The sequence below is a fragment of the Equus przewalskii genome, chromosome 1 (assembly GCF_037783145.1).
Source record: "Equus przewalskii isolate Varuska chromosome 1, EquPr2, whole genome shotgun sequence".
NCBI lineage: Eukaryota > Metazoa > Chordata > Mammalia > Perissodactyla > Equidae > Equus > Equus przewalskii.
The window spans coordinates 3,459,946-3,474,100 of record NC_091831.1 but is presented as its reverse complement, the minus strand read 5'-3'; the positions used below and the strand labels follow the sequence as shown (position 1 = coordinate 3,474,100).

General features: G+C 39.5%; 1 protein-coding gene across 2 annotated transcripts in view; it reads left to right on the top strand.

Moving 5' to 3' along the window:
- Nucleotides 1-12,649, top strand: part of GLRX3 (glutaredoxin 3) — a 32,622-nt gene extending 19,973 nt beyond the window's left edge. The window contains exons 5-11 of one of the 2 annotated variants that reach the window (XM_070561746.1): nt 1,571-1,743; nt 1,980-2,041; nt 4,237-4,294; nt 6,144-6,196; nt 8,892-8,931; nt 9,016-9,108; nt 12,385-12,649. In XM_070561746.1, the coding sequence (XP_070417847.1) occupies nt 1,571-1,743; nt 1,980-2,041; nt 4,237-4,294; nt 6,144-6,196; nt 8,892-8,931; nt 9,016-9,108; nt 12,385-12,435 (530 nt within the window). In that variant the 3' untranslated portion in view covers nt 12,436-12,649. The remainder of the gene's footprint in view (nt 1-1,570; nt 1,744-1,979; nt 2,042-4,236; nt 4,295-6,143; nt 6,197-8,891; nt 8,932-9,015; nt 9,109-12,384) is intronic. The other variant, XM_070561809.1, reaches the window with a different exon arrangement.
- The last annotated feature ends 1,506 nt before the right edge of the window (nt 12,650-14,155 follow it).

Sequence of the window (14,155 nt, the reverse complement as noted above, 5' to 3'; positions counted from 1 at the left end):
AAATAAAGCTTTTTCTCAGCCAGTTACAGTAGAAATGAGTTAATATATTGGCAACAGAATAACTATCAGCAATCAGCCGTTAGCTGTTTACTAATGAACTCCCAGATGAATGAAAAAATTTCAGAATCAGTGTTTTACTTCAGGCTGTACATGAACTTAACACTTCAGTTGTAGGAAAAGCAACTTATATGCTATATAAATAAATACCAGAGCTTCATCTCAATAAACTGCAGATCTGAAAAATGTTTGGAGCTCAGTTAATAAATCCATGTTTTAATAGTAAAAGTGCTTTTGCAGGATGTTCCGTAAAGCCTATTCTTGCAGTTAATCTTATACTGAATTTTTTTATTCAATTTTATTTAAAAATAATTGCTGATGCTGTTAAATCTTGTAGGAATTTTGAATCTGAAAAATAGGTTATTTTCCAGTGAATTATGCCTGTGTTTGAAAAGAAGAATGATGGAATGTGAAAGAGTAGAGTGGTAAAAAGTATTGAAAAACAATTGGGAAGAATTAGTTTATGGAAAGAAAAATACCCTTTTTTCAGACAAGACTAGCAGATTTATAAAAGACTGATATTCACACTCTTATTCTTCAGTACTAATGTCATAATAGGAAAATGATGTCAAAAGAGTGTGGAACAAAAATGGGTCACAAAAGTATAATAAAATCATGGAACATAAGATTGGCACTAAAGTGCAGTAAAAAAAAATCGCATTACATACTTTGGGGAATGTAAATAGTTTTAAAAAAGAAACTGTCAAGTTATGACACTGGATGAGAAAGAATACTGTCAGTCTATTGACAGTTCATATATAACAACAGAGAGGATAGTTTTGAAATTTAATGTGCTATATCCATTTTAGACTAAAAGAGAACACATTCCTTCTTGATTTTTAATTTCTATTTAGAGATGGTAAAGATTGAGGACTACTGAAATATATACACAGGAAGCAGTAAAAAAGGTCTAGAAACCAAACAGAATTGGGTATCCAGTATGGCTAAGTAGTAGTTAAAAATTACTACTGTAGGGTTTTTCCTCCACCCAGCGTTGATTCTCATAGATTCACAGACAAGCAGAGCTGGGAGGGACTGTCCCAAGTGTCCAGGCCAGTCCCCTGCTTGATGCGAAGTGCAGGGAGGGAGGTGGCTGTCGAGGGCTTAACTCTGCATCTGCTTGGTGGGTGGAGCAGGTGCCAGGACTCCAGGTCTCTGCTTTTTAGCCAGGACTGTTTCTCTTATAGCAAAAAATGTGCCTCATACTGAAGAGGAACTTTGATAAGTACACACACACACACACACACACTCTTTTTCTTTTTCTTTTACTCAAAAGTTTGTTAAAAAGTTAAGCCATACCTGAACATGTGGTGTACTTCATGGTCAGATAAGGGGTTCTTGGAATTTTCTTTCTCTTTACAAACTATTCAGCCATGCTGATTCAATCACTGCTAAAACAGAGGCAGACATCTATATTTAGTAGATAATATGTACTCTAAATTAATTTAAAATTGTGTGTATGTTAATGAGGGAGGGAGAAGCTAAGTTCTTTATTTTCTTTTTCTGTGTGCAGGTTTCAGCAAACAGATGGTGGAAATTCTTAACAAACATAATATTCAGTTTAGCAGTTTTGATATCTTCTCAGATGAAGAAGTTCGTCAGGGCCTCAAAACCTATTCCAGCTGGCCCACCTATCCCCAGCTGTATGTTTCTGGAGAGCTCGTAGGAGGACTTGACATAATTAAGGTTAGAATTGAGAAATCTGTACCTTATAAAGAGTTTTCACTTAGAGCTTACCTTCATAAGTGCTGTAGTCTAAAGTATACATTTCTTAAGAATCTCTACATTTATTAATATGAATCTGGAATATATACAGGGTATTTCTGGTGAGATGCTTGAGTAATATTCTGTATTATGATACGACCAAGGAGAGCTATGTTATAATAGATGTTTTCTTAAACTTACATGTATGCTTATTTCAGGAGCTAGAAGCGTCTGAAGAACTAGATACAATTTGCCCCAAAGCTCCCAAATTAGAGGAAAGGTAAGTGTTTTAAAAGTTGCAAATAGTCTACCATTTATTATTTTTAAAATACTTTTTAATTCTCAGTTTTTGCATTGCTCTTCTCTATGTAGAAATCAGAATTTGTTTTTTATGCCAATATCATAGTTGTGTTGTTTGCAGTCAAACTAGTCATGCAAACTAGGTCTAATTTAGACTGGAGATATTTTTCACCAGTTTAATGATTATGTGGAGGATATTCTTTGTTTTTATAAAAATATCATTGTCACAATGGAATGACCAAGTTTTAGTTCTCTCTCTGCATTTCAGAGCCAGGATCCAATTGTCTTGGTGGTCAGGTTTTAGTAACAGCTCCTGCTCATGGCCTAATCCTGGCTTACTTGTGTTTTCTTATATGGAGTCCTGATGCCTGCTGCTGTCACTGTCCTGTTAGAACACTGAAAAGGAAATGCTGCGTATGTAGTGCATGTGGAGATTTCTCAAACACTTGGAGATTTCTCATGTCCTGTCTAAACCTTGATAACTTAAAATTCAAGGAGATTTTGGAGCTGTAAAATCTGTCTCTCTTTGTTTTATGAAGGATCTCAATCAGCTTTTAGCGATTTTATCTTATAGAAGCTTTGGACTTTGGCCTGTAGGGAGACAAAGGGATTTTTATTGTAATAAATATGAATTAATGTAGGAGTTTAAAAAGGAATTTATTTTGAAATATAGTAGTATATCAGCCTTTCGTAGTCGAGGCTTGAGTTTGTAAGGTAAAACTTCCTTTTGTAATTTTCTTGCCGTTTACATTTTGAGAATTTCTGAAAGTGTTTAATAATAAACACCTCCTTTATCTGTCTTTGATTAATAAAGTAATCCTCATTAATGGTATTCCATATATGTCAATCTGACCTTTAAGTGTCACATTTTCTCAAATAATTTACACTCTTTCATACCTTTTTTATAAGAAGGTAATGCTCCTAGTCCCTTTGTTGACTCCAGTGTCCTCAGTTGCGTTCTTTGCTATATAGCCTGGGTGGCTCATGAAGGCTGTGCGGCCTCAGAAGACTGCCATGCTTTTTATTTGCTTGCATTTGCTTTCAGCTTATTTTTCCCTCTGTTGAGTACACTCTTGCTGTTTATGTCCCTGTCTCCATCAGACCTCTCTCTTTTCTTAATGTGCTGCGTCTGTATCGCCTGTGGTTTCAGACACCAAAAGATAACTGGCTAGAATTGTATAGAAAGTAAAATTCAGTATATTTTGAGTAGTAATTTAAACGGCTCCTGGTAAACAATGTGCAGGAGCCCGAGTTCCGGTGCTTGGCGACATCTCTGTGGGTGAGACAGGGGGACTTGGGTTGGTTCCCTGGATCCAGGTAGTTGGGTCACTACGTGAGTGATAAGGATCAGCATTGTGTTCTTTATTTCTGACTGTTTTTTTGAGAATTAGCTAATTGTACTATATTGAAAGTGTATGTGACATAGCTTTGTGCATGATTTGTGAGTTTCATTTGTGATAACTTTATTCTGTGATGAGATTTTGAGCCATGAATGGATCCAGGGTACCCATGGAAGGAGGAGGCCATGGTGATGCGACCACTGTGAGATTTGGAGGTTCTTCAGCAGTACATTGTTCTGACACGGACAGTTCTGAGATTTGTGACTACACTTTAAGCTCTAGACAGATGGTTAGAATTCCTGACAGCAAGTTAGACCATGATGTTTGAAAGATTGTATATAATATCAAACATAAGGTTAATGTGAGCATTTGATTTAGCAGCTGGTGTTAGTTGGTGTTCCAAGATTTAGCATGTCCCCCTGCAGGTATGACCTTGTGAGCACTTAATAGTGTAGAGCTTTGCACGGCCTCATGATGGAAAAGGGAACACAAGATCTACTTCTGAAAATTCTGGATGGGCTCAATATATAGGCCCCTTATTGAGCAATTCCTTATTGAATTGGTTATTATTATTTTTTTAGTACTGTGAGTTGATGGGCTTAAATTGCAACTTGAAGGAACATTCGTTGCCTTAAAAAGCCATATTGTGTTTTACAGTGGCTTAGGGAGAGAATGAAATAAAGGAAAATGTCAATGCATTTGCTTGTTTAATACCACTCAAAGCTGTGAACTATCATCCTGCTATCCCTCAAATATGCATGTTACTCATGAAGCGGAGCAAAAGTGGTGTTTAATAATTGAGCTGAGCCATTTTATATCAATTTTCTCTCTTTAGGCTCAAAGTACTGACAAATAAAGCTTCTGTGATGCTCTTTATGAAAGGAAACAAACAGGTAAAGAACTCAAAAATGGTTTTATTTGTAATTTCTTTTGATGTTAACATCTGCGACAAGGGGACACTTAAATCTTTTTTTCCTTGCTTTAGCTAATGAAGCTATAGTGGTATCAGGAAGTTATCCAGGCCTTAATTGGTGCTTATGGAGATCAAACAAAGTAATCTACATTTTGCTTGACTTTATCATCAACATCTCAGTGGGGTGCATTTCTTTCTGCTGCCAAACTTTGTCAGCCAACATGGTCAACACTGTTAACACTTTACTGGTTCTGTTAGTTGCTGGCCCTCACCATTTGAGTTTGTCAACTCTTGTAGCATGCAGTTTGGTCACTGTACTTCCTGAGTGTGGGGACCCTTCTAGTTCTTGGGTTTGCAGCTCTAGATCCTCCTTCGGAAGTGTCGATGATGGAGCAATAAACCCTAGCTGTATGATGTGTGCTCAATACTTGTTTGATATGGATGGGTGAAGCAGCTGGACGCTTCTTACTGGTTGTGGGATGGTTCTTAGATCTTTTTTGATGAAAGTACATATTCATTGTGCATTATTTTGAATATCAAGTTTGATAGATCACTCCCACTGGGAGTTTGAGCAGAACTAATTATTATTGGTATTTGGATTGGAGTGGTGGCCTCCAGAAACTGCCTCTGTCCCTGACTTTATTCTCAGTCAGCTGCTGAGGTGGCATGGCTGGAGGGAGTTGGCCCACTTCAGAGATGAGGAGCTAAAACCGAGAGGCAAGGCTGATGGAATAAAGACAGGCAGTTATGTTCAGTCTGCCTCACTTATCAGCCAAGATGTGTTGGGCAAGTCACTTCACTTTGGAGAGCTTCGCTTTCCCCTCTTGTGAACAGACAGCATGGTGCCTCACAGGGTGATTTTGAGAATGAGGTTGTGATAACTAGTGTGAAAATTAATATAATTAATATAGTGAGACTGATTAGTTTATATAACTGATTAGTTAATATAACTGTTACAATGAAACTAATAATAACTAAGAAAGAGGTAACATAAATTTCAGCATGTTGTGATCACTAGATTAGGACCTAGATTCTTTGACTGGTTCACTGTGTTTATTAAAACAAAATAGAGGACGTTAATAATTTCCAGTAGTAGATAAAGTCATCTTTTTTGTTTTTTCTTCTTGGTGATTGTTTAAAGCAGACTTTTACTCTCAAAGATTTTTTTTCTGGAAGCTCTGGAAGGTTTGTACATTTTAGGAATAGAATTATTAACACTCAAGATGTTTATGTGGTGCCAAATCTTTTCTCCAGGAGTAGAGGATCCTGTAGTAGAGGAGGATTTGGGATCCTGTGACATGTAAAAAAGTGTAAGATTGCCATATCCTCAAGAAAGTTTGATACTCTATAATGTAAAGATAAATTTTAAAAATGAGACTAAAAGTCCAGCTGGGAACAGAAAAACGATGATCATAATCATTGCAAAAAGCTTAAATGAGTTGAGATCACCTGTATGAGTGAAGTAGAGAAGGAACTGAAGTCTCAGGAGAGTGTTGAGGTTTGACTTAGAGGAACTTTTTGACCTCAGAGATTGTAAGTGACTAGAACACGTCATCTCCAGTGTTAGAGACCGAAATAAGTGTGTGGGCTGTGCATCCGGGACGCTGTGTGAGTGGGTCAGTTCTTGAAGGTGCAGGGAGTGTGAGGTGGCCTCCTGAGTTCTCACCTCTCTGACTGCTCTTTGACGGGAGAGGCACTGGGAAGCTCGTCATAGTGGCGCCACATCGTTAAGTGCCATCCTGGTTGACAAAGGATTAGATACAGCCATGCCAGCGGGCCATACCAAAAATGTAAGGCATCTTACTTTTTTTTTTTCCCCCTAAATTTAGGAAGCTAAATGTGGATTCAGCAAACAAATTCTGGAAATACTAAATAGTACTGGGTAAGTCAGTCTTGTTTTCAAATGATATATTTAAGAAAATCCAGCTTTCCAGTTATGCCACTGATGCTATTCAGTTGTTATGTCTATATTCATATATTTTTATCTGTCAGTTTGTTTTTACCATAATTTATTGAAAATGCTTTAACTTAGACCACGGTAGAATTTTCTGGCCAGTGTCAACCTATTGGTAACATAAAGGAGGTTCTCAGGGAACCACTGAAATAACTGTTTGTCTGCTTTCTTAGAGGAAAGTTAATAGCTAAGTCCTTAACAAGCATAAAGATATTTTAGGGAAAGTGTATTATAGATTTTTAATTTTCTTTAAAAAGTGTTCTAGTTTTAAACAGCTCATGAAACTGATAGGGCACATGTTAAGGTCCATTCTCTGGATCTGAGAGGTGGGCTAAGTTAAATTGCACTGCCTATGCTTTTGATCTGCCCAGTGATGAAGCTGCCAGGTAAGAAAATTGCAATTGATTTTTGTGATTAAAAACAAAACCAATATGTCTGTTATACCTCGATTAAAAAAACCCACTTATGTGGAGATATTTAGCACATGATCTATAAGGTTTGTCAAATGGTTTTGCTTATTTCTCTTCCTTATTTCTTACTTCATAATTGCTTCTTTTTAATATTATAAGTATTCTGATCATAGCTTTAAATGTATTAGCCAACCCTATGAAGTTACGGGGAAAGTGATCTTCAAAGTATTTAGACATTTTTGGGCAGGGTTGAAAGGAGTTGAGAAGCACAGGTTTACATACATCTTTAGAGATGTGAAAAGAATGGTTGATTTCTTCAAATGACTGTGACATCTTACAGAGGAGAGTGTAGTCGGTCTGTTGTTCCGTGGCCTCTAGCCTGCCCCTTCTTCACCCTGCTGTTGGCCTAGGGGAGGCTGGCTTGGTTTCGGTCATCATTTATTTCGGTCCCCTTTCCATCTCCCTTCTGCCACAGCTCCACGGTGAGACACACTCAGTCCACCTCTCCCTAGCCCAAGCTGTCCCCTCCGGGCATGCTTCTGCAGGGTCATGAGGCAGGACGTGACAACATTGGGCCTGTCTCAGCTCATGTATTTGGTGAAAAATCTTTATAACTTTGCTTTCTGTCTAATCCAGATTGGATTGGAGGTGCCAGTTATCCTAGAGCAGAGGGGTTTCTTTGGGAGAGAATGCCCTCCCAGCTCTAGACTTGGTAAACAGGATCGGCTCTGTGATGAATGAGGCCATGGGGACCTCTGAGATTCTTTTAGGTTGAACAGACCACCACGATCTTGCTGGGAGTCATAAGTATGTGGAGAAGGCTCTTTGCTTTTTATTCCTTTTCCTCTGTCCTTGCACTTACCATTTCCTTCGCTAGGCAGAATACACATGCCTTGAGGGGCTGAGTACCAAGTGTATATTGAGGTGGGAAAGGTACCCTTTATAAGGAACTTGTAGGAGATGTCCTGGCTTTTATGATTCTGCGTCCCTACGCTGGGTCCAGTACTGCTTCGGTTCCCTATAGATAGTTCTGTAGCTCCTTATTTTTATCATACTATTTAGATTAGGAGATCTGCCTTCTTTAGTTCAGCTTGAAGAGAGACTTACCTTGTGAAGGTCTTTTTTAAATCTTTGCTCTTCTTTCAGACATTCAGTTTTTGGTACTTGGTACTGATTAAATATTAAGTGGATTAGTTGGCTTATTCGTTTGACTGTTTCCTGCACCATGGACAGTTTTCTTGGGAACTTGTTTACTAAGTAAATAAGATTTTTTCGTATATGAAGGTGATTTTGGTTTTATGAAAACTGAAATTTGTTTTTCCTATGTGACATTTTCTTTGGCCAGTTTTTGGACCTGCACATATCCCTGTTTTCTCCCTGCAGGGATTCAGTCATATGTTCATACTAATTCTTACTACCTTAGAATGAAATCCTTCTGAGTAGATATGGTTGGAGTTTCAAGCAGTGATTTTTCGTTTATTTATACGAGTAATGTTCATTATACAGTATAAAGCCACAACACTTTCACTGGTTTTGTGCATATTGAAAATAGCATGTGTGTTCGGAAATAAGTTTATTTCTGTGTGGAAAGCAGACCTCCATAAGGCGGTGTTCATTGGCAGTGTGGTTATCCTGGCTGGTGAGCCCCCAGCCTAGCCAGTGCTCACCACCCTCTGTGTCCATGGGAAGCAGAGCTGCTCCCTGCTGCTCCAACAGCTTCCAGTAGGTGAAGAAGCAGCAGCCTGGGGTCGGAGCTGGAAATGGAGTGAGAGTGTTAACGACAGGCCCATGTAAAGGATGAGCGTGAATCTGTCCTGGGGGTTGGCAAACTGCTTTTGTGAAGAGTTTTATTGGAACTCAGCCACACCCATTCCTCACTGCCTGCCGGGCTGCTTCTGTGCTGTGCAGCAGAGACGGGATGGCCTGCAGACCCTCAGTGTTTACTGTGTCACACTTGAAGAGAGTTTGCTGACCCCTGTCTAACCCAATATTGTTTAGAGAAACATCCAGATAAAGTTCTATCTTAGAGTGATTTACTCTGTGTTGTATCTACCAGATTAAAAAGTAAAATCATTTCCGTTTTTCCACAGTAAGTTTTATTAGCAACAAAATAGTTTATGTACTTTTCTTGACTGTTTTTAAAACACAAAATAGGTTTTAAAATTTTTGTTTAAAACTATATTTCCTGTTAAAATGTTTTCTCCTTTTTGTAGTGTTGAATATGAGACGTTTGATATATTGGAGGATGAAGAAGTAAGTTTTCTTTTATGTCCTTTGTCTTAGTTTTAATCATTAGGGTCTGATAGGAAGGTTTCAGGGTTCCTCTTGTTTCTGTAGGTTCGGCAGGGGTTAAAAGCTTACTCCAACTGGCCAACATACCCTCAGCTGTATGTGAAAGGGGAGCTTGTTGGAGGTCTGGATATCGTTAAGGTAAGGTTGGAATTCATCTGGTGTCCTAAAGAACTGAAAATTTTGGCGTGTTTAATAATTATTATTTCATGTTGAACAGAAACTTCGAGGTTGTCCTTGACGCCTTTCTTTTCTGGTCTCATATCCAGTCACTTCCAGATTAGTATTACCATTTGTATGACCATAAAATCTTGTCATTTTCATTGTCGCTGCTGTATTGCACTATTCTCACCTGAGCTGGTCGCATCCTCTGTTATCGTGGGCCTCTCCTGCTGCTCCGGGTCCTCTGCAGAACCTCCGTGGCCCCCAGGGGATTCCTGGCTAAAGTCCAAACTCTGTGACTTAAGTTATATGGCAAGCTCAAAATTTGATTTTACTCACACCGTACTAATTCCAGTAGAACTTTCTTCCCTGTTTTCAGATTTTTTTCACCCTGTCTCCTCGGCTTTAGATTCCCTTGTGTATTCCATAATTAAATCTGTTTTCCATATTTAAAGGCCTCTCTTGTCTGTGAATTGTTTACAGATTCTTCCAGCCAGAAATGTTTGTTTTGCTCCTGCTCCTGAAGTTCTCCTGTCCTCTTATATTTATATATTATAATTATTATATTATTTTCTCATGTCTTTCTGCCTTACTCACATGCACTTGGGTGATGGAGTGAAGAAAGAGCACCGGGCCGTGGGCGGGGAGCCTGAGTCCCACTGCTGGCCTGGCCTTGCTGGCCATGCCACAGAAGCCTGAGGTCACTGACCTCAGTTTCCTAAAGGAAAACGAGGATTGCATTAGGTCATCTCCAAGACCCACTTTGAGTCTCAGATGCTACAAAATTGGTTAGCTCTCTCAGATTGTAAGCATATTTTCGGAGGATGCTGTTTCTTATACGTCTTTGATGATTAATTTCCTTCGTTGGTTTGCTTAAAGTAAACGCTCATAGAATTTTAAATGAGCCTGATTTTTCTTATAGAATTTGAAGTCTGGAGCTTAGGGCGCCTCCACCTAACAGCACCTGTGTGCTCCACAGCTCTACTGGTTAGCCCACAACAACAGAGGGAAGCTGCAGCTTTAAATCCTCAAACCCGCACCCCAGGCCCACCCTGCATAGCGGGTGTTGGAGGAGGGTGGCCGTGGGTGGGTACAGGAGAGGGCCTGAGCAGCACGAACTTCCATAAAGTCGGGCTGGTGGAGCTACTCCGGTGCTCAGCGCTTCCTCCTGCCTCACCCGTTAGAGGATTTTCTCTGGAGTCAGATCTCTGACGTTTTAAGTGGAAAGCAAGTAGTAAGCAGTACTGCTTCTAGGTATGTTGTAAACTGAAAGTTTTTAACTCGTACTTTCTTAACATGGAAGAACTCTAGCCCGTCCCTGTCAGCTCTGTGAGCCGGTAGGTTTTAGAAACACAGGCGTGAGCGCCTTTGACCGCAGAGGCTGCTCCTCCTGCAATTTTGTTCACGTGGGTTTCATCTCTTGCCGAGTTCCACGTTTGACATCATAGTTCTTAAGCAAGTCACTGAGGCATTTTTCCTACTAAACTCTCTCATTCCTGGAGAGAAAAAAAAAGGTTTGACATAGTAGCTTTTGATAGCCCTGAAGCAACAATAGATCTGCATTTGTTATTTTATATATATTTTTTATTTTTGTAAGCACAGTCTTCAAACCCCAAATACTCTTGAGCCTGTTCTTGTCTGAATGTTTTATAGCCTGTACCTTAGCCATTGGTAACTCTTGGGAAGATACAATCAATAAATCTCATTTAATTCTAAAGCTGAGCAGCGTGGGCACTTCTTTTTAGGTTATAACAGGGTGTTATATGACTTTCTGTGTTCACCTGCTAAGAACATACACATTTGGAAATTTGTGATATTGTTAGCATTTTCCTTTGAGAAGATAACTGGGAACAGCTCTTTAGTTGCCATCTTGGTCGGTTTCTTACCGAGTGCAGTTCTTCGCCTTCAGGTCGGTTATAGCATCAGTTATGTTCCAGGCGGGTTCATCCTGGCTGGCCTCTGTAGGAGCGTCGAGTCCTTTTTTTTGTTGAATGGGTGATTGAATAAATGAATTACTCAGTAACTCAATGACTCAGTCTAGTGTCCTGAGAAAAATAGCTACTGATATGTGCTCAGTGAGTTCATCTTACCTCTAAAGAGTGAACAGTTCACTCCTGCAGAATGTTTGGACTGAAAACAGTTTGTTTAGAGAGAGTCAGAATATTTTGATCAGGTTGCTGTTTAAACTGCTGGCTCGAATTCACAGCAGTGATGTTGATGAGAATCGCTGTGTGGAAGGACTTGCACTGGGCCAGGCGTACTGCTGGAGTGCTTCCCCTAGGTTACTTCCTGTCATCCTCCCCGCAGCCTGACAGAGGCGCGTTCTCATTCTTGGTCAGCAGATGAGGAAGCGCAGACTGAGAAGTTGAGTGAGCTGTCTGCCATCTCAGGGCCAGTGAGCTGTTGAGTCCAGATTCTACCTGAGGGCTGCCCGGCCTCTCCACTGTGCTGCATGGAACTGCCTTCTGAGCCGTGTGCTCAGAAGAGTCCTGCTTTGTCCTTTGGTGCCGCAGGATCTCTGCTTGTTAAATGAGTAGAAGATGCCAAGACATCACTGAGGGTTGTCGAGTTCATATGACAGTCACGCCTATTTGGGTTTAATCCAGAGAGGAGCTCAAGTGGGTTTTTGTGGCTTTATTGATTGATAACCTGAAATGTTACATCAGATTAAATGTTTATCTTAGACTAGAATATCTTATTTATCCTTTATTGTCACATTTTAAACTTGATGCTGTATTCCAAATGTTAATTCTGAAAGATGGGCACAAGAAGTTTCTGAATTATTACGTCTTTTTCATGGTTTCTGGCCTTTACGTTTACATGTACATGCTAGTACTGTGGCTTTTCCAGGTTGGGCTGAGAGAGTGGAGCATGTTTACCATTTGTGGTGCAGCAGTGTCACGTGCATTGTATGTGAGTGGATGTTAACATGACATTGTTGCTTCAATCACTCAAAGTTTTTCCCCTACTTATTGCTGTTGTTTAAATATGAGCCTTCATCGTTTTGCTCCAATTGCTATGTTCGCTAATGCTAAATAATCTGTTGGTTTTAGGATACATTTTAACTTTATTTTGTAATCTGATAGTGTGCTCAGTTTTTATGGCATAATATTTAGTTTGAGTGTGTTGGTAGACTGGTTTTAATCCAATAAGGTATTTCTTTAGTTCTCTGATATAGTTGCAATCTGTAATTATTTAAATGTTTTCATTTTTTATATATACATATACATATTATTTTCTTTTTTTTATTTTTAGGAACTGAAAGAAAATGGTGAATTGATGCCTATACTGAAAGGAGAAAATTAATAAATGTTAAACTTGGTGCCCAACTATTGCAAGAGATATTTAATTACATGGAGCAGTTCATGATTTAGTCCTCAGAAATGGACTAGGAGTAGAAGAATGCTTCTTACCCAGTTACACTTTGTGTATTTCACAAGGTTGTGCTAAATAAATGTATGTTACATTTTTTCCACCAAAAATACAATGCAATAAACATATTCAAATTCAATTAAAATAATTGTGTAAAAAAAAGTGTTTTTATAGTGATGTTAAACATACCATTACTGTAATTAACCCACTTTAAATCTTTTTCATAATATGTGGGCATCTTGTAGCAGTTAAGAAATAGATAGTTATCAGAAAATGGAGAACTGTGACAGAGTCTGTAACCCACAATAGTATTTAGAACAACTCATAGAACAAACCAATGGCTCCCCACACTGGCCAAAGATCTCTTTACAGCTTGGAAAAATTCAACTGAAAATCTTTTCTGATACCATCACTGAGCTTGGCACTGGTAAAATTGCAGAGGCAGCGTAGGGCATCTGCACCTTCAGAGATGCGTTTCAGAAAGCACCAGTAGTGTGTTACCAAGAAACATTAAGAGGAAGAGGGCTTCTCTTTGAGTATGTTACAGCAAGCACTTTTTTAAAAACAGGTAGAAGAATGAGTGGCTGTGACAAAGAACAGAAGAGTGTTATCAGTTTGTGTTAAGCACCACGGCTTATTTTAATCATTGTATTGAAAGTATTGATGTAGCCCTTACATAGGTTGAGATCTTGCTGAGGTCCATGAAAATTTCAACAGTATTTTTGATCCTGAATCTAATTTATTAAAAAAATAGTTGCTCTGTTAGGCCTCTGTTGCGCATACCTTAAACAGGATAGCTGGATTTACCTCCGTGGTTCATAGATGGTTTTTTTGGGTACCCATGGCACCTGTGACCTTTATTAAATTTTCCCAGCCTGTTGATCTGTGTGCTTAAGTGTCTGGTGGTAGTAAGGAAAGGGGCGTGAAGTCGGCAATTTAGATAAGAGAGACGGGAGGAGATGGTATGGGTCTGGTGAAGGGTGGCCTTTGCCATGGCCTGGTAGTCCTGTCTCCTGAGCGTCAGGCTCTTTCCCAGCCTTGTCTGATTGTGTAAAGAAGAGAGAGCTGATTCTATTGGGTGTATGTTACAAAGGGCAGTCTGCACAAGATTATAAAGGTGGACACAGCCGTTTTCCTTCCTGCCAGAGGAGAACACCCATCATGGCAGATTTTCTTGCCACTCTGTGTAATTAGATGGACTTCTTTTGGGCATTGGTCTGTGAACTTCTTTCTTCCATTTAAAACATGTCATTGTATAAGTAAAACCTTTAAAATGCCAATGGGACTGGAATTTTAACTGACATTTTATTAAGCTGTTGGCTTCAAGGATGTGTGTGAGAGGCCGGCCTGGTGGCGCAGCGGTAAAGTTCACACATTACGCTTTGGCGGCCCAGGGTTCAGATCCTGGGTGCAGACATGGCACCGCTTGGCACGCCATGCTGTGATAGGTGTCCCACATATAAAGTAGAGGAAGATGGGCACGGATGTTAGCTCAGGGCCAGTCTTCCTCAGCAAAAAGAGGAGGGTTGGCAGCAGTTGACAGCAGTTAGGTCAGGGCTAATCTTCCTCAAAAAACAAAAAGGATGTGTGTGAATCATGGAAGGGGAGTCCATCATTATGTTGTCTATCCTAACCTTAAATCATTTGCATACCA